We start from the raw sequence: 20,732 nt of genomic DNA, 5'->3' as shown, positions 1-20,732 counted from the left end.
GGTCCCTCCACTTGCAGTGGGAGTCATTCACTTGGTAATGAGATTGATCTCCTGGGCTAATCAAAACATTTAATTTTTCAATGCAATATTGCAATTTATAGGCTGTTCTCCTTTAAGAAGAACAACTCATTAATTGGTGACACTTGTCATAATGAACAATGGAGTGTTAATGAGATCTATTGTACCACTCCACTGCTGTGGTACTTTGGAGTTGAGCTTGATGCATAAACAGAATTTTAACAGCATAAGATGTTTCCCTGCCTCTCATTTTGTTTCTACTTTCTGAACTTTCCCAAGAATATCAAAATGTGGGCATTGTTGTCTCACCTGAAGTTAATTGCTCATCTATAGCCGTCCTGAGATGAGGGGTGGTTTCCTGAATCACTAGTTTGAGTGGCAAACTCTATGTGATACAGCTGAGTGCAGCATTAAGCTAATATAGAGAGTAGTTAATCACCAGTCATGTTGGAATGGAAATGAAATCACTTGTAGGCAAGACCAGGTAAGAATGGGTTTCCTGTGCTACAGATGAAGAAGTGTTTTTTTTGAAAACATTCCAATAAAATTAATTTTCCTCCACTTTATAAAATATAACTGCACCTATATTTTTATATTATTGTGGTGAAATGTAATTTGTATTCTTTTGACGGAACTAACGATGAATTAAATCCACTATTTTAAACATTACCTCTAGGAAACATTTGTACAGCCTTTTTTAAAAAGATATTTGTTTTATTTTCTAAGTGAATTTTTGGAAATGTAAAACTGAACACCAAAAGCTTTTTCAATTTCATCTCCAACATTTTTTATTCACACCAGTCTTTAGCACACTTGTTTAGGCAGCTCCATCTTCACCTGTCTCCTTTGATCATCTCGGGGTTTCCATTTGATCACTGACCGATACAATTTTTTTGTCTAGTTGTGATAAGAGGTGACTTCTCTTTCCATAGACGCTGATCCCAGCTTTTCCCGCTGCTGTTGGTATTTTGTTCTGTATATTTTTCAAATGTGTTAACTTGTAACCTAGGTGTTCAAACAAGGGAGTGTTTTTCAACCACGGATGTAGTTTCCAACATTTCAGAAGTTTATTCTTCAACCATCAGATACCTGAACCAATGTAAACAACTTCACTTACCTCAGCTCTTGAACTGATTCCACAACTTGTGGGCTTGTTTAAATTGAATCTCAGGATTATGTATGGTGACATATATACTTCGATGCATCCAACTATGGCAACTGTAATGAAAACCAATTTCCCCCGGGATTGATAAAGTATGACTATAATAACTTTTCAAGGACTCATGTTCTCATGTTTTGTATGTCTGTTTTCTGCACATTGGTTATTAGTCTTTGTGTGTGGTTTTCACTCACTATTGCATTTCTATGTTTTCCTGTGAATGCCCACAAGAAAATGAATCTCAGGGTTTTATATGGTGATAATAAGTTACATTGACTTTGATCTGGGTTCAGATTTCCAGAATCTGTAGTTTTTCCCCCTTTCTATTGAGTTTCTTTTTAAGAATTGTTGGATGTTTCAGGAGATCTGTCCTGGGACCAGCACATCAGTGTCATCACAAACAAGTCATAACAGAACCTCCACTTTCTTAGAAGTTTGTGTAGGTTTGGCACGCCGCCAAAAATGGACAAACTTCTATAGGTGCACAGAGGAGAGTACTGTATCCTAACTGATTGGTATTTCCATACCAGGCCCCGATATGGAAAAGGCTTAAAGTGGTGGACACAGTTCACCCCATCACAAGCAAAGCCCTCCCCACCCCTGAGGACACTCACATAGAGCACTGTTACAAGAAAGCATCATCCATCATTAAGGGCCCCCACTATCACTGCTATGCTCTCTTCTCACTAATACCACTGGGTGGGACATAAAGAATTCTTGCGTCCTGCACCATCAGGAATAGGAACAGTTATTACAGTACAAGCTCAGCCTCCCGAATTGATGTGGATAATTCATTTACAACAACTCTGAACTGATTCTGTGGCCTACGGACTATATTCAGCAACCCTTTACAACTCGGTCCTCAGCACTTTTTATTTTCACAGTTTGCCTTTTGTCTCTCTCTCGGTTTATTGTAAAATTCTGCTGTTTTTTTTTCCCCTGCAGGAAAGTAAATCTGAAGGTAGTACATAGTAGTTGTGGTCGTCTGTCGTGTCCGACAATGACAGGGAACCTGTGCAGGAGAGTTTTTAAAGAGGAAAAGCTGTTGTATTGGGGCAGTTGCGCTCTCTCGACCCCAGGTCTGGGTCTGGTGGCCGCCTTTGGTTGCAGTGGATGACCGTAACGTTTTCTGTGCCTTGTCATGCCCTTTGCTCTCCCGGAAGCGTGGCGGAACTGCCTTCCTGGCCAAGACTAAGGAGCTGGTGGTAGACCTGAGGAGGGCTCAGGTACCGGTAACCCCTGTTTCCATCCAGGGGGTCAGTGTGGACATGGTGGAGGATTACAGATACCTGGGGATACGAATTGACAACAAACTGGACTGGTCAAAGAACACTGAGGCTGTCTACAAGAAAAGTCAGAGCTGTCTCTATTTCCTGAGGAGACTGAGGTCCTTTAACATCTGCCGGATGATACTGAGGATGTTCTACGAGTCTGTGGTGGCCAGTGCTATCATGTTTGCTGTTGTGTGCTGGGGCAGCACGCTGAGGGTAGCAGACACCAACAGAATCAACAAACTCATTCGTAAGGCCAGTGATGTTGTGGGGATGGAACTGGACTCTCTGATGGTGGTGTCTGAAAAGAGGATGTTGTCCAAGTTGCATGCCATCTTGGACAATGTCTCCCATCCACTACATAATGTACTGGGTGGGCACAGGAGTAGATTCAGCCAGAGACTCATTCCACCAAGATGCAGCACTGAGCGTCATAGGAAGTCATACCTGCCTGTGGCCATCAAACTTTACAACTCCTCCCTTGGAGGGTCAGACATCCTGGGCCAATGGGCTGGTCCTGGACTTATTTCATAATTTACTGGCATAATTTACATATTACTATTTAACTATTTATGGTTCTATTACTATTTATTATTTATGGAGCAACTGTAACAAAAACCAATTTCCCCCAGGATTAATAAAGTATGACTTTGACTGTTGGAACTCACCGTAGATCTCGTCCGCCTAGTGTGCCGGAGCGGACTTTGTGTGCTCAGACAGGCACGTCCCTTCCTCACTGGGGTACGAGGCCACCAGCGACCCTCGCCTGTCGAAGCCGGTGTACCGGTACCCGGGTGTGGCTGCTGTCACATGCACATAGCTACTTGGAGCCACGGGAGAGAGCTGAGTGTCCGGTGGGGACCAAAGGTGAGTGGACACGACAAGCCCCTTCACCAGAGGTGTTACCCCTCCCTGGACACCCTATGCACCCCTGGTAGTACAAGCATAATAAACTGACTTTGAACAGCAAGTTTAGCTTTAGGCCTAACATGATGTTCCCCACTGGGTACAATGGTTTCCATCAGAAGACAATGAAGTTTTCATGCTGGTGTGACTGACCGTTTATTGATTATGCTGCAGCTCGAGGATAACATGCAAATGCAGTGAAGACTCCATGTCATGGACATTGTCAGGCCGTGTATTACCTTCCAAGTAAATTGAAGATAAAATCAAGATTTGGATAGTACTTAAACGTCCAGGATATCTTTCTCTCTCTGATGCTGGTGTGGGCTCTACTCTGACGTTTCCCTCTGTTCCACTCTTCACACGAGACTCCACAAATACCAGCTGCTTCCCAGCCTGTCCTTTATAATTTTCTTTTCTGGTTACAGTTCTGTGAAGAGTCCTGAGATGCTTCCTTGGAGAAAAGAGAGTTGTCTTGTTTTTTTTTAAAAGAGCCACACAAAACAAAATGCTGGAGGAACTCAACACATCAGTCAGCATCTGTAGAGGGGAATTAACAGTGCCGTGACCCTTCATTGGGACTTTGTTTTAGTACAATTGTGGGGAAGCTAATTTGCAAAAAAAGAAACTTCTGCAAACAACAGAAAGGGCTGGAGAATCTGTGGAAGGTGTTGTTTTATAATCTACATGCACACTGATGTGATTCGTTCTCTTGCACTTTGGTCATTGATACAGACAGCACAAGATTGTGGCCAGCACTTCAGAACATTTGTAAGATTCTTGTGTTTACTAAGATTGTAGATGGACTTCACTCTGCAACTTGAGAACTCCATGAACACTTTGTTTATAGAACACTTTGGGCCCTTTGCCCCATATTGTGTTGACCTTTAAACCTTCCCAATCTAACCCTTTCTTCCTCCATAGCTCTTTATTTTCTATCATCCATGTGCCTACCTAAAGGTTTCTTAAAGGTCCCTCATGTATCTGCCTCCACCATCACCCCTGGTGGCTGTGTGCACCCAGCACCCTGTGCCTCAAGCAGTTCTTCCAGCTGTGAGTCTGTTGGGGTCATTTACTGTGTCCAGTCCTCCCAGTGTGGCCTCCTGTACATCGGCGAGACCCGATGTAGATTGGGAGAACACTTCGCTGAGCGCCTACGTTCCATCTGCCACAAAAAAGCGGAATTTCCCAGTGGTCACCCATTTCAATTCCACTTGCTGTTCCCTTATGTCAGTCCATGGCCGCCTCTGACGCAATGAGGCCACCTTGTATTCCGCCTGGGTAGCCTTCAACCTGATGGCATGAATATCTATTTCTTTCACCCCCCCCCCACTTCACCACATTCCCATTCCTGTTTTCTGCCCCCCCCACCTTATCTCCTTTCCTGCCCATCATCTCCCTCTGGTGCTTCTCCCCCTTCCTGTTCTTCCATGGCTTTCCGTCCTCTCCAGTCAGATTCCCCCCTCTCCAGCCCTCTGTCTCTTTCACCAATCGACCTCCCAGCTCTTCACTTTGTCCCTTCCTCCTCTCCTGGTCTCACCCAGTGCTCCCTCCTCCCCTCCCTCCACCCTTTTTCTCTGACGTCTCATCCTCTCTTTCCCAGTGCTGAAGACTGTTTACTCCTTTCCATCGATGCTGCCTGGCCTGTTGAGTTCCTCCTGCATTTTGTGTGTATTTCTCTGGATTTCTTAGCATTTGCAGATTTTCTTCTGCTTGTGACTCCACTGAAAGAATTTGCCTTTGACACCTTCCCCCCCCCCCATATACTTTCCTCCAAATCACCTTAAAACATCTTATTTTGCATTAGTCATTTCCACCCTGGGGAGAAAGGTCTCTGGCGGTCCACTAAATGTACTATTAACTCCCAGGAGTTAACCATGTTGGTGTTGTACAAGAGGTGCTAACACACCCAGAGTTGCAAAATACCAACATTTGCCAAGCCCCAAGTGACTCCTGCTGTTTTGACGCGCCCATTTATGCCGATGAACAGTCATTACCTCGATTTCTCTCTCCACACATGCTGTCTGAACTCAGGATTTTTTCTGATACTGAACTTGCTGCAGTTGGGGAAAGTTCTCTCCTGATGTACAGATCTGACCTAGGTCCGACTGTGCGCTCTGAGTTGTTTGGGACGGGACGAGTCAGACGACAACGGGGATCCCGGGCACAGCTGGGACTTCCGCCTCGGTGTCTGGACACCGGCACCGCACTTTGACAATTGGGGTCCCGGTCGGGTCTTTTTTTTAATATCCGAACGAGCAATGAACTTTTCCCACCCAAGACGCATCTAAAAGGTGCGTGTGCGTTGTAAAAGGGGGTTGGGGGAGGAAGAGGGTAAAATGCGCAGCGGCAACCCTCGTTCAAATGATTGTAGCAGCATCTTGCAAAGAGCAACGACGAGCTCTCATCCAACATTTAAAAGTGTACTTTGCGGAATTTGTTGCTTTATTTTGCTTTTCTCTGGAAGGGGCTTTTTGATTCGCAGTTGCCATGGGTTCAATGTTACGAGCGCATTGATTGGCCCCGGGCTCCTACCGCCACTCTCCGAGCCTTCCAACAGTTTGATTTAAAGCCTGAACTAATAAACTACCGGGGAATCCACCGGCCCGAACCTCACTTTATTAATATTATTACTTTTGTTATTATGGGGAGTGGACTGCAACGGCGGAAATCACTCCGCTCCTTTTCCACTCTGCAGTCTCTATCTCCGGTTGGAGTTAAAAGTAACCAATAGCAAAGCTGATCGCGTTTGATGCAAAAAAAAGAGATAAGTTTTTGTTTTAAATCAACCGGCTTCAGTGCAAAATTTGCTGAAGATGCTGTGTAGTTCGGATCTCAAACAGAATTTTTACTTTGTACGTTTTTAAAAAAAAGTTTGAGAAAACATGACCATGGTTCTGCACAAGAAAAGGCGGGGTGAAGTACTGCAGCCAGTTATATTTATAAAAATATATCTCTATATTCCTTCCGAGAGGGGGATTGCAAAGGCGGTGCGGCGAGGTCGGCTGCAGCAGCAGCGCTCGCGCCGCTCCGAGTCCGGGAAGCGGCGGCGCGCGCCGGGGCCGGGCTGGAAGTGAGGGGGGGGAGGGGGAGGGAGGGCAGGCGTCACGTGACCAGTTGACTGGTTGACAAAAATGGCGGCGATCCCCGAATACAACATGGATGCCGGAAGATCGGAGTGAAGCAGGAGGCGAGCGAGGAGGGAGGGGGGAGAGGGAGAGAGAGTGTGAGAGTGAGGGAGAGGAGGAAAATAATAATAATAGTCCGAGTGCGCGGGGCTCGGCGCCTCACTCCCGCCCGCCGGCCGGCCGCGGAGGGAGCAGACAGACTCTTGTGGAAAAAATAATAATAATAAATCCCAACATTTTGTGGAGGGGGTGGGGGGAGGGTCCCCGCTGAGGGGGAAGGGGGTTAAAGAGAGAGAAGGGCCGGGTGGGGGGGTAACTGAAGCCGACTGAAGTGGAGGGGGGGGTGAGAACGCCATGAGAGGGAGGAGAGGTAGGCCGCCCAAGACGCTCGATGCTTCGCCGGCCGCAGGTGGCGGCGGCCCGGCGGGTAGCCTGAGGTACCGGGCCGCCGGGGCGGGCAGGGGCAGAGGAGCGGACAGGCGGGGCAATCACTCGGCGACCGAAGCTGGCGGTAGAGGGAGTCGGACCCCGAGAGGGGGCAGGACGGCCACCCGGGGCAGGGCCCGGGCGGCGGTGCATCAGCAGCACCACCAGCAGCAGCGGCAGGGCGGCAGGTCCCGCAGGCTGACCGTCAACAAAGTGATCTACGACGACCACGAGAGCGAGGAGGAGGACGAGAGCCTGGTGTCGGAGGAAGACGAGGATGATGACGAGGACGAGCGAGGGAAGGAGGACGAGGACGAGCAGGATTCGGATTATCACCAGGCCAGCGATGAGGAAGAAGAGGAGGAAGACGACGATGATGCGAGTTATTGCACAGAGAGCAGCTTCAGGAGTCACAGCACTTACAGCAGTACTCCAGGTAATACATTGAAACATGGGCAGCAGCTTTCCTCCCATCCATAAAATGTTAGATCATCAGCCTAACGTCAGGGTTGTTGGCATTGTTTGAAAGTAGCACTTATACAGGCAAAAGCTTATCAAAACTATTTTGGAACCATGTATGCAACAGTTGCCAGTAAGTGACATTTGCAGAAGTATGGCAAATTTTATCTGTTGGAAAATATATTTCAACCTAGTTGTCATACTGATCAAAAGTTGAATGGGTTTGATCATAGACAGTAGCTTGTTCTAGCACCGTTGAATGGTTGGGATATGCCCAAAATAATGTACTGCCAACTTGTCTTGCTGTACACCTGCTGCAGAGTCGTTGGAAAGTGGTGGTGAGGGGCGAGGGAGGGAAGCAAGTTCAGAATGTCGATGTTGACAGGCCAAGTGTTTCTGACATCTGGGAAAGGAGGAATACTAAAATTTTTGTTTATCCTGACAGTTTTAAAATTGAGTTTGTATTTCTTTGTTTTCAGTTGTTTATAAATTTAAAGCAATGAATGAAAAACTGTAGATTTTGAAAAAAAATTGGAAATGTATAAAAGTATAGGAAAGCATGGTAATCTGTTTTAGTCAGAAGGAAGAAATTTTGATGTTTTAGGTCAAAACTATTGAGTCCAAATTAAATATTAATCTGTTTAAATACAAAGATTTTAATAAGTTGGTGATAAGGAGCCAAAAATTTGTATTATGGCATAGTTACTAAAACATTTTTGAACATTAAACTGTCATGATAAATGGAATTGTATTTTAGAACATTTTTGCAATTGTGTTCAGATTATCTAAATATAATACCAGTGATGGTTATTTTTGAATATCTTGCATCGTGCTTTTTAATATTAAAAATCTGCTAGTTATGCATAAGTTTGGAAGTGAAAATTCAAATTTGATTCATAAATGATAATCAAAGTACAGTTTCAAACAATTTCAGTAAATTTCAATTTCATTGCAAACCTTGCAAATAATAACTTGTAGCTTTTCAAATTACAAACATTATTTTCCAATATCCCTATTTAATTTTTAGTTATATGAATGGTAATTCTGTCCTACTTGAATGAAGCTGAGGTTATCAAAATAGGCCACAATATCTTTATCCATGAACCACAACTACTTGTGGAAATTGTTGAATTTTGTTTTCATTTTGGATTTACTTATGATTGTAATACTGCATTTTACTTTTGATTGTGGAGATCAATCAATCTGGTAATATTCTCATTTTAAATTGCTAATATTCTCCTTCAGGATTCTGTGTTCTTGCCCATGTTCAACTATTACTGACTTCAGCGTTCGTCCTTTGCCTTCAAACAGTACGAAAGTTGTACAATGCTTGAAGTTGCCTTTCAAAGTTCAGAGTACATTCATTATCAAAGTGCATTTATGTTACTATATAAAACCTTGAGATACATTTTCTTGCCGACATACTCAGAAAATCCAAGAAGCACATTAGAATCAATGAAAGACTGGAACAGAACAGTCAAACAACCAATGTGCAAAAGACAACAGGTGTGTAAATACTAAAGAAAAAAAATAACCAATAAATATGGGAACATGAGGTTAAGAGTCCTTGAGAGTGAGTCCTTTGGTTGTGGGAATAGTTCAGTGAACGGGTGAGTGAAGTTATCTCCTCTGGTTCAAGAGCCTGGTGGTTGAGGGGTAATAACTGTTTCTGAACCTGGTGGTGTGGGTCCCAACCTTCTTCCTGGTGACAGCAGTGAGAAAAGAGCATGGCCAGTCACCAAAAAATTCTTTTATTCATTCACGAGAAAATTGAGGCCCTTGCTCTGTTTCATGCCTGCTTTGGTCTGGTGCTCACTTCAAGCAACTGAAACCCAAATCTGTGCTAAAATCTTCGCTGGATTTTCTTTTTCAATGCTCTCCTTCAAAAACATTAACTAGCATCTAGTCCAGGTCCTTACTAGGGGGAGTTTTGTATACACATAGCCGCTTTCCCTACTTAAGTGCATGCCTGTAAGGGTCTCGGCCCGAAACGTCGTCTGTACCTCTTCCTATAGATGTTGCCTGGCCTGCTGCATTCACCAGCATTTTTTGTGTGTGTTACTTTGATTTTATGTTGCTTAATTATTTTCAAAACCCATAATTTTACCTCTATATTAGAGGGTTGCTCCAATTTTTATGACCCTTCTGTAGCCTTCTGGTTTATTTGTTTTCTGTGTATTTCCTAGTCATAGCACTTTTTTCTTTTTGGAACATTCTTTAAGAAACTTAAAATCTTCCCTTTAAAAGACTACCTCTATTTGTATTTCAGGGTCCAAGTTTCTCCCTGTCTTCTCTGCCATCTATCCCTCATACTCCGTCCCTTTCTTTCTCATGCTTTCTCCCTGGTCCCCTCACCTATATTGCTTATGAAGCAATGATTTTTTTCTAAGGGAGATTTGCAATGATTTTTGTATGGTTATGCTTTGTTTAAAACAAAAAGTTTTTTGAAAAAAAAGTTTCATTCTACTCATTATCATGGCCAAATTATAGTAGTTTGTATTTGGGAGAAAGTACTAACTAATAAAGACAAAAGATTCTGCAGATGGTGAAAACCAGGAGGAACTCAGCAGGTCAGGCAGCATCTATGGAAAGGGCAATTAGTACTGATTAAAACTAGATCTCACTACTGGTTGGGTGGGACAAGCTTGTAGCTAATTTGTGCAAAGTGAGCAGTTAATTTGGTCGAGCCATGCTGGTTGATTTATTGGGAAGGGCATTGGCAGAACTAACTACCTTTGAATAGTACTGTTGGATTTGGTTTTATATATGCTTGAGTATGATGTCTCTTTTGGAATGTGTTGCCTTTGAATGGAGGTTTTCATAATATGCACCGAAGGCTGTGTCCAAATTATGTGCTCAGGTCTGTTTGTTCTGCTGTGTATGTACTCCTGCTTTTCAGAAAGGGTTTAACAGTACAGTGAAATTATTTAGAGCATCTGGATTATATCCTTGATAACTCAGTGATATGTTTGCCAGTGTGCATATATTTAAAATAAAGCAAACTGAAATCCTATTTCCAGATAGTTCTAATTATGTTCCCTAAACCAAACAGAATGCCATTGTGTTTGAGTGGAAGATGTACTCTGATTATAGAGGATGAAGTTTAACTTTAAAAAGTTAAATTATTAAAAAAAGTAATCTAAAAGATGTTTGAAGGAGTATTGTCTTAGTTGGGAGAAATCCATTGATTCTGTTCAGATAGTCCAAAGGATCTTTTTATTAAACAATTCCTTGGAACCAAAGATGCCTTGATTTCATTCTGGTTTTGTGGGTACTGAGATGTCTGAAGAAACCAATGTGGGAACTGCAGAGTTATCCACAGAGGTGATGCTCTTGAGTGTGTGTAAACACACCATGCATCTGTCTGAGAGGGCCGGTAGTGTCCTGCATTAATATCCAAGCAAAGGGCAACATTTTATCAGTGAGCAGTGATTAGTTATCAGAAACACAGTAAAGTCTTCGACCAAAATTGTGTGCTCGGGTCTCAGGACTGTGGTTTGGTTTGCAACTCTCAGACTTAGGTGTGTAGTTTCAAGGTTGATAGCTTCTTGTCTGAAGTTACATATGTTCTATAAAAGTATGTTGCTAAGGAATTTTTAAATATTCAGGCAACACTTTTTCTTCCTTGTTGCTTTTGGCAAGCCACGCAATTGACTTCACGGTGGCATCGTGGTTAGCATAATGCTTTACACTGCCAGCGACTTGGGTTCAATTCCTGCCACTGTCTGTAAGGAATTTGTACATTCTCCCTGTGGGTTTCCTCCAATGGCTCCGGTTTCCTCCTACATTCCGAAGACATCTAGTTTAGTAGGTTAATTAATCACTTGGGTGTAATTGAACAGTGTGGGCTCGTTGGGCCGGAAGGGCCTGTTACCGTGCTGTATCTCTAAAATAAAAAAAATTGAAGTTGTATTTTGTTTTGAAAATACTGTAAATTTAACACAGATGAAATCTCTAAATTATGCATTACTTTTAAATAGTTGAGAATGTTTATAATTAATTAACTTGGGAGTTATCTGAACATGAGTTTTTTTTTCCATTCAGAATGTTATTCTAGTAATATTTCTGTGGACAATAGTGGTTAGACTAATGCAAACATATAGTAAAGTGGCCTTTATTGAAAAGAGGAGAGACAAAATGCTATTACTCCATGCACAAAATGCAGGAGGAACTCAGCAGGTCGGGCAGTATCTATGGAAATGAATTAACATTGGACACTTTGTGCTGAAACCCTTTGTCAGTTCCAAATGAAGAGCCTCGGCCCAAAGTATTGACTATTTGTTCCTCTCCAAAGATGCTCCCTGACCTGCTGAGTTCCTCCAGCATTTTGTGTATTGCTCTAGATTTCCATCATCTGCAGAATCTTTTGTGCATACGACTCCATCCCAATTGTTTGTAATGTATTAGTGTGCAAGTTCAAAGTATTCTGCCTTCACCATACCTAACTATTGCAATGCGCTATGAAACAACTTGGCTACTGACAATACAGTTCAGTATAATACTGTTAAGCTATAACAGTGAATTTGCTCAAATGTAGTGCATTGTTTTTTGACAGAAACATTTGAAAAGAAATACTGCATCATGAATTAGTAGGAAACAGTTTTCATTTGTACTTTCTCTTACTATATGGTGTACATTTTTGTATGAACCTGGAGTAGCAGTAAAATAAAGTTATCTTTCCACAGTAGGGTTGGGAAATTTGGAAAGCTGATAATGGAGCTCTATTTGCCGGTACTAAAATATAGAAACATAGAAAATAGGTGCAGGAGTAGGCCATTCGGCCCTTCGAGCCTGCATCGCCATTTATTATGATCATGGCTGATCATCCAACTCAGAACCCCGCCCCAGCCTTCCCTCCATACCCCCTGACCCCTGTAGCCACAAGGGCCATATCTAACTCCCTCTTAAACATAGCCAATGAACTGGCCTCAACAGTTTGCTGTTATTAATATTAATGGTTTTTTACCATAAATTTGGTTTCTTGGTTTCTAGCTTTGAAGTTGCAGATTTTGATTGATTTATGAGACTTGTACTTAAAGTTTCAAATTTTAGTTTGTGTGAAAAGACAATTCTGGGTGCATAGTTAAACATAAACAGCAATTTACCTTGAACAATCCTGGAAAAAAAAGTCAGAACTGGAATAACAATGAACAAGTTTGTATATTCAGAGTCCAATGGTGATGGTGTGGTTTAGTGAAAAAGAAGTTAACTTTTTTCTTCATCCAGATGCTTTGACCATAAGTCATACATCACACATTACTGGTAATTATGAAATAGATGCCCTGCTCTAATTCCAGCATTATTGGATGCTTGTTTTTGTTGTGGCTTTAAGACATTGTTCGGAAGATTCGTGTGTAAAGATATTGATACACATAGGTTAGAACTAGAGAAGCATTACATTTAAGCAATCAAGCAAACTTGTTTTGATTGAGAGTTTGAAAGGAATATTGATAATTATATTGGTGTAGCTAGTAGGTGTCCAAATTACTTTCTGCTGTTTCTAAGGGCTTAAGTTCATGAATTGAAAACAATGAGATTTAAGGTAATCTCTTAAATTGAGTAATTACAATTCTGCTGAATGAAATTAGTATATTTCCTGTCAGATGGAAGGAATGCAAATATTTGGAGTATTTACATTTGATTAGTGATTCTACTTGTGCAAAGAATTTGTAGACAATTTTAAATAATTCTAATTAAACATAAGCACAAGATTCTGCAGATGTTGGAAATCCAGAGGAATACAAACAAAATGCTGGAGAAACTCGGCATGTCAGGCAGCTTTTATGGAAATGAATAAATGGTCGCTGTTTCAGGCTGAGACCCTTAATCAGGACAGTTCTGATGCTGCCAACCCTGCTGAGTTCCTCCAACATTCTGTGTGTGCTACTTTGGGCTTCTTTTGTTTAATTGTTACTGATAGCTGTTTTGGCAGAGATGGTTGGGAGGCTGATGGAGCGAGTTAGCAGCATTAATATGTATAAAATGGTATATATGTAGGTGTCTTAGATTGAGGAGTAATATTTTAGAGTGTGTTCATATTTTTAGAAATTCTTTCCCTTTCGTTAAGTTATATTCAAATTTACGAATGAAAATATTGTTCTTGAAGACTCCACACTGAAAAACAAAATAAAACATCAATCTGTGACCTTTTGAAAGGAAAATAGAATACTTTTGGATGATTAGGGTTTCAAAGGTACATTTAATGTCAGAGAAATGTATACAATATACATCCTGAAATGCTTTTTCTTTGCAACCATCTACAAAAACAGAGGAGTGCCCCCAAAGAATAAATGACAGTTAAATGTTAGAACCCCACAGCCCCCCTCCAACTCCCTCCTCCCACGCTTAAGCAGCAGCAAAGCAACGATCCCCCTCCCCCACCAGCAAAAAAAAAAGTATTGGCACCCACCTCCAAGCACTCAAGCATGCAGCAAAGCAACAGCAAAGACACACTTGTGGTACCCTAAAGACTACTCATTCACCTGGTATTCAACATACCACAGGTGCGTGCTCCCTCCCCCTCCCGCCCCCTCCCTAATAAGGGAGAAAGAGGTGTCTTCGTTTCACAGCAAGAGGGGAGACCTAACAACTTGCTGATTACAATTAAAAGTCCGTTGCATTGCTTTTTCCAAGCTCTGTGCCCAAAGATCTTGGGTCTCTTGGCACATAGCCAGAGATCTTCCATCTCCCACGATACACTGATTTCCTGTTGGGACACTGACCTTCGGTCCGCCCGTCTCCAGAGCCACGAGCTCCCAGAACTCCAAAGGCGAGCTAATCTCTTGGGCTGCATCCTTGGCATATCGAATAACAACCAGTTGTAGAACCCTGAGAGCGGGTCCCATTCCCACAAAGAGCTGAAGTCAGTGTGCAACTCCAAGTCCGGGTCTTCAAAAGAACCCTTAAAGGGAAAAATAGAGATATTAAAGATGGAAATGGAGCTGTTTCCTAAGATGCAAGCAAAGGAGTTGCAGTTAGGTATCATTGTCTCCCCCTAAGCTTAGGGATGAGCAGGAGAAATATCTTCAGCTTGCGGACTTAATGTGGCTCAAATTCAGAATCTCTAATGAGTTGACAATGTTCTGAATTAGCAGTATCACAATTTTTTTTAGTTACTAAAAGCATTTCAAAGGTAAGATTTTTTCCCCCAGACTTGTAACTCTGACGTACCTGAGTAATATACTTATGAAAATCATGTTCCAATTTGCATCCAGTATTAAGTTTTCTTTTGGTGATTTTATTTTTGTTTTTAACAGTATAATTGACTCCATAGAAAGAACAGGCTATTGATTGGCTAACTGGAAAGGCAATTGAAGATTGGAGAATTTGGGGCTTTGGGAACTAGTATGGAAGAGAAGTTCAGGCCTAGGGCAGATAACTTTAAATGTTAGAGTGGACTTGATGCACCAGGTGCTGGTCCATTCTTATTTCCTTGTGTTCCTTGGTAGAAAGAATTGGAAAAACAGTGCTGAAAAATGGAAGCGAGGAAAAAGAGGTCAGCCTTCCAGAGCATTAGGGGTTGAGGGACAGACAAGAAAGGTCATGATGGCTTTGGTACAAGAATGCAATTTGGCTCTGGTCATTGAACATTTGAGAATGAATAATTAACTGCAGTTTGTTTGACTTTGATAGAATTCAAGAACCAGTTATTTTAATAACTGGTAGAATTGAAGAGCTAGTTATTTTAACATGTTTCAAGCAGTTTGGAGATGGTATATTTTTGATCTTTCGGGTACAAAATAGAGAAGTATTTTGTTATCTAAGAGGTACTGACGATCTGTGCTCTTTTAATTTGGGAGTGAGCATCATTTTTAGGGAACAGAGGTAATCTTAAACTGTATACTTCTAGTGAGTTAATATGCATTATAGATAAGGAGCAATAGGGGAATGCCCTATAATGTATATCTGCTTAATATGCCTACATACTGAATAGTTAACCTTTATAAGCACTTTTTGAAATTTGCCACTGTCTGACACTATTCCTATGGATAGCTTTGGTGACATGGTGTATAGTTCTGTTAATTATAGTGAGCTTTTAATTTCAGCCTGGTAGCTTTTGGAATGGGTGAACATACTATTGACTGGTTATGCGATTGAAACCACAATCATTTTAGACAAGCTGGACAGCCTGTTTTGACACTGTACTCAAGTTGAAAATCCTGCATCATATTGAAAGAATTGAGTTGCGGTGGCTATTTTGTCCCCTTGTTCATTTCTTTTCCCCCATATTTTTTTTGCTTTTAGATTATTTGTATTAGGGTATTTTGCCATGGGTAACAGTTGATCTGCAATTGAAATATATATAGCTGTTGCTACACACACCAGCTGGTAAGCATATTGCACTATTGTGACCAAGGGCCACAATGTCTAGGTTATGAAAGAGGTGTAGGGTGTCATAACATAATTCTAATGGATTAACTTAGAACTTTAATTAGCTTTAGCTGTCGCTTTATTTGTCAGATATGAAATGCATTATTTGTGTCAATGACCAAATTCTAGGGATGTGCTAGGGGCAGCCCACCATTGTTGCCTTGCTTCCAAGTGCCAATGTAGCTGGAAAAATTTCTCCAACATCTATAACAATTAAATTTTAAGAAAACGAACATTTGGAAATCTAACATTTGGTCTTTTCTACTGGTGCACTAATGCAGAAGACTAAAACATAAACATGTAAAACAAAATTTATATTAAAAACAATCTAGGGTGCCTGAGACTTTTGCACAGTACTGTAAATTAATTATTTAAGTTATTTTAAAATTATTTTTTGATGCAGAGCCAAGTTTAAAACTTGCATCTGGTAGTAATCCATTATTGATTTAAAAATGATGAACTGGTGACTTGTTTTAAATAATGGTTTTTAGCTTAAACTTTGAGAATAATCATTACAGAATGCTGGCATCTGGTTTGCTTCATTAGCTTGACAGAAAAAATTGAAATTAGGATTGGCCTAAGGAATTACTGGAATTGGACGATGGAAGAGGCATTTAGCATGCTGCCCTTCAGTCAGAGCATTGAGTATAGGAATTGGGACATTATGTTGCAGTTGTACAAGTCACTGGTTGGTGAGGCTGCACTTGGACTACTGTGCACAGTTTTGGTCACCCTGTTATAGGAAAGATGGGCTTAAACTTGAAAGAGTGCAGAAAAGATTTACTAGGATATTGCCAGGACTAGAGGGCCTGTGTTATAAGGAGAGTTTGTCCAGGCTAGTTTTTTTTTGGAACATAAGAAATTGAGGGGTCACCTTGCAGAAGTGTTTAAAATTGTGAGGCACAGGTTGATGGTAAGGGTCTTTTCCCCAAGGTAGCAAGTCCAAAACTATGGGATATATACTTAGCATGAGAGGGCATTGAATTAAAAGGGATATGACTGCCAGCCTTTTCAAGAAGAGGGTGATGAGTATATGGAATGAGTTGCCAGAGGAAGTGATTGAGACAGGTACTACAGTATCATTGTAGAAGCACTTGACTAGATACATGAAGGGGATGAGCCTGGATGGATATGTGCCGAATGCAGGAAATTGGGACCAGCTAGGTGGGCAACATGGTGTGTATTCATTGGACCAAAGGGACTGGATCTATACTGTGTTGCTCTATGACTAATGGAGTGATCATTAATCACAGGAAAGAAAGGGTCTTTGGTGAATTATGTTATGCTAGTGGATAACAAAAAAAATTGAAGAGCAATAATGTTGAGAAGGTTGCCTATGCATCTAACTGCACTGCATTTTCCCTGTAGCTGTCGCACTTCATTCTGCGTTCGGGTATTGTTTTACCTGGTACTATCTCAGTACATTGTGTAATGACTAGACATTAGGCAAGACAGCTTTTTGCTATACCTTGGTACACGTGACAATAATAAGCCAAATCCAAAGCCTTATGTAGATCACTGTCTATGTGAACTCCTGTGTCCACTTATTCCTTCCCACTGTCTCTCTCCTGGTACTGGGTGAAGTGCTGTATATGCCCCCCTGCACCACCTCCCTCACCCCCATTCAGGACCTCAGCAGTCCTTCCAAGTGAGGCAACACCACACAAGCCCGACAGGGTCATCTACTGTATACGATGCTTCTGGTGCGGCATCCTCTACATTGTTGAGACCCAATGGAGATTGGGGGAGCACCTTCGCTCCATCCAACTACAAAAAATGGATTTCCAAGTGGCCAACCATTTTAATTTCAATCCCCATTCGTAATCTTACATGTCAGTCCATGGTCTACTGCCACGATGAGACCACTCTCAGGTTGGAGGAGCACACTTTGGGTAGCTTCCAACCTAATGGTATGAACATTGATTTCTCCGAGTTCCAGTAATTTCTCCCCCCCCACCCTTTTCTCTTTATCCATTTCCTTTTCTGGTTGCCATCTCACCCCTTCTCTAAACTGCCCATTACCATCATTTGCTCCCCCTCCCCTTTCTTTTCTCCCATGCGCCACTGTCCTCTCCCCAGGTGTGCCAGTCAGTTGTTAATTTAGTTGGTTAAACTAGGGAGAGAATGCTCAAGAGTAGTGATTTAATTCTGAACGAAATGTATGATCTAAAACAGTGTAGTTTGAGAGAGAAGCAATATCTTGTTACATATCGCAGAAAGTGATACTGCTTTCACAGTGAGTAATCACTTGTTTGCCAAAAGAAGCAACACAATTCAAGTGTTGTGTGATATGTGATGTGATATTCTCTAATTGTTTTATTTTCTTCCACTCTCTCTCCTTTTTCTGTTTTTTATTCTCCCCTTCACCCCCGCTGAACCTTTATCTTTATTTGCCCCAACTGAATTGTGGCATTTGAAATCTTTCCTGTGTTAATCTGCTTTTTTTGTCTTAAGTTGTCATTTGGTGTTTCAAATAATGTTAATACATCGTCAAGCTGAATTCCTTTTGTTGATTTATTGAAATGTTATTTGAAGGTGATGTGAAGAGGTTTGGTTTCATAATGGCATCAGTAGTAATGATTTTGAAGCTGCAAAATTGTGCCTTGCAATATGACTGGATGCATTTCAAACATCAACAACGTTTTTCCTCATCAACCGTTCAAAACTTGAACATTTAAAAAGGTGACAAACTGCTGGAAGTAAGGTATTTTAGTAAATTACTTAATCTGTGTCATTGGTGTGTTGTGCAAAATTTTGCTTTATTAAAATATTTTTAAGCTTACTTGCCTAAAGATATTTACACAGAATATGCTGCCTGGCCTGCTGCGTTCGCCAGCAACTTTTATGTGTGTTACACAGAATAATGTCAGTTTCTTTCTTTAATTCTGCAAACGTTGATAAAAGTGGGAAAGCCACATTTACTGCTCAACCTTAGTTGCATTCTTGATAATTTCTTGTTTTATAACTTGTATTGAGAATTGGAATTAGGTATTATCATAAATCAAGTAGCTTTCGTAGTAAAATATTTAAAATTCCTGCTGTCCAATATTCAACGAATTAACTTTTACAGATTTCCATGATAAAGTTTTTCCTCAAGATCTTTGGTCTAGTGCACTTATAAATGATCTGTGAATTTTTTCTCAGTATTATGCATTTTGATTTGACAATTCTTCTTCTGGGGTCTCTCACTCTGTCTCTCATTGCTACTTGTTCACTAGGGAAACATTTCATGGAATGGATAGCTGCTTCCACTATCTGTAATGTTGAAGTTAACCACAATACAACTAATTGCTTTAATCTCTCTTATTCCACGTTTCTCTCTGCAAGAAATTTAAATCATGGATTTCTGTGAAGGGATACATTTGAATTTTATAGTGTGGTGTCCACATCTTGATAAATGTGTATGTATGTTTCTGAATTTATTACCCAGTCATATGGCCTGAGCTAGAAGCCAGTGCAGGTGGAATCTGTGTTTCTTCTGTTAGGAAGGAGGGAAGCTCTGAGCTGATGAAATTCACCTTTCATTATTATTTTTGTTTATGGTTCTCAGAATCAGGTTTATTATCACTGGCGTGTGTTGTGAAATTTGTTAACTTAGCAGTTCAATGTAATATATAATAGAAGAAGAAGAAAAATATACTAATAAATAAATCAATTGCAGTATATAGGATAGATTAAAAATCGTGCAAAAACAGACATCATATATATTTTAAAAGTGAGGTGGTGTTCACGGGTTCAGTGTCAATTTAGGAATTGGCTGGCAGAGGGGAAGAAGCTGTTCCTGAATCACTGTGTGTGCTTTCAGGCTTCTGTACCTCATACCTGATGGTAACAGTGAGAAAAGTGCATGCTCTGGGTGCTGGGGGTCCTTAATAATGGATGCTGCCTTTCTGAGACACCACTCCTTGAAGATGTCCTGGATACTTTGTAGGCTAGTATTCAAGATGGAGCCGACTAAATTTACAACCCTCTGCAGCTTCTTTTGGTCCTGTGCAGTAGTGCCCCCCCCCCCGCCGCCCCCCAATACCAGACAGTGATTCAGCCTGTCAGAATGCTCTCCAAGGTACATCAATGGAAGTTTTCTGAGTGTTTTTGTTGACATACCAAATCTCTTCAAACTCCTAATGAAGTATAGTCACTGTCTTGCCTCCTTTATAGATACATCGATTATGTTGGGACCAGGTTAGATCCTCAGAGATCTTGACACCCGGAAACTCTGCAGGTTCTCATTTAATTTGTCTTCTGTGAATGCCTTGTTTTATATTGGAGATGCTTTCTAAATACAAATAATTCTTGACATAATTTGAAGAGTAGTTATAATAGTTTTTCTTATTTATATTTCCTTTTCCTTACAGGCTCTGAAACCTGCTGTGGCCAAGGCCCTACTTAAAAAATATGTATTCTGCAATATTAAATGTATTTTGCAATTGCCCAGACTATCTCACACTCTTTTGATCTCTAACCTTCATCTTGGCTTTTCCTGAAGCACACTCTTTTTCAATTCACTCTTTGGCTCAGAGCTTGCCTGTTTGTGCAGCAGATCTTGCAAACTAAACCAGTTGCATACTTGGATTAGAGCAAAGATTTGCAATTCACTAAGGGGATATATACTAGGAAAAATACCCTTCAGTGACAATTTAATGGCATGACTTAAATGTTTCCAAAAAAGTATTAATAAAAGCTGCTCCCCTGAAACAAATAAACTTACTGATTTATGCAAAATACTACAATTACATAAAGTAAATAATAATTATCAGCAGTTTACTGCCTTATCAGCAACATGTCACAATTATTTCAAAGTTCATCCATGATCTGGGTTGTGCTTCAGCTATACTGTAACAAAATAATTTACAGTTGTTCTAAAAGTCTATTTGTAATTTTTAAAACTTTGGCTTCTGTTTGGAATAGGCAGGTGATCCCATTGATCTGCAAGAAATTTAAATTGATACATTTGTATTTCATTGCACATCTTGATGAGTATGTATGTTTTACCCAGTG

General features: G+C 40.9%; 1 protein-coding gene across 11 annotated transcripts in view; it reads left to right on the top strand.

The window, feature by feature from the left end:
- The first annotated feature begins 6,811 nt into the window (after positions 1 to 6,811).
- The window catches only part of bptf (bromodomain PHD finger transcription factor), a 177,377-nt gene continuing 163,456 nt past the window's right edge, over positions 6,812 to 20,732 (top strand). For all 11 annotated transcript variants that reach the window (XM_063030610.1, XM_063030608.1, XM_063030609.1 and 8 more), the window contains exon 1: positions 6,812 to 7,341. In XM_063030610.1, coding sequence (XP_062886680.1) covers positions 6,834 to 7,341 — 508 coding nt within the window. In that variant the 5' untranslated portion in view covers positions 6,812 to 6,833. The remainder of the gene's footprint in view (positions 7,342 to 20,732) is intronic.

Source organism: Mobula hypostoma, chromosome 22 (genome assembly GCF_963921235.1).
Source record: "Mobula hypostoma chromosome 22, sMobHyp1.1, whole genome shotgun sequence".
Taxonomy (NCBI): domain Eukaryota; kingdom Metazoa; phylum Chordata; class Chondrichthyes; order Myliobatiformes; family Myliobatidae; genus Mobula; species Mobula hypostoma.
The sequence above is the reverse complement of the archived record's forward strand: the minus strand, read 5'-3'. Positions and strand labels throughout refer to the sequence as shown.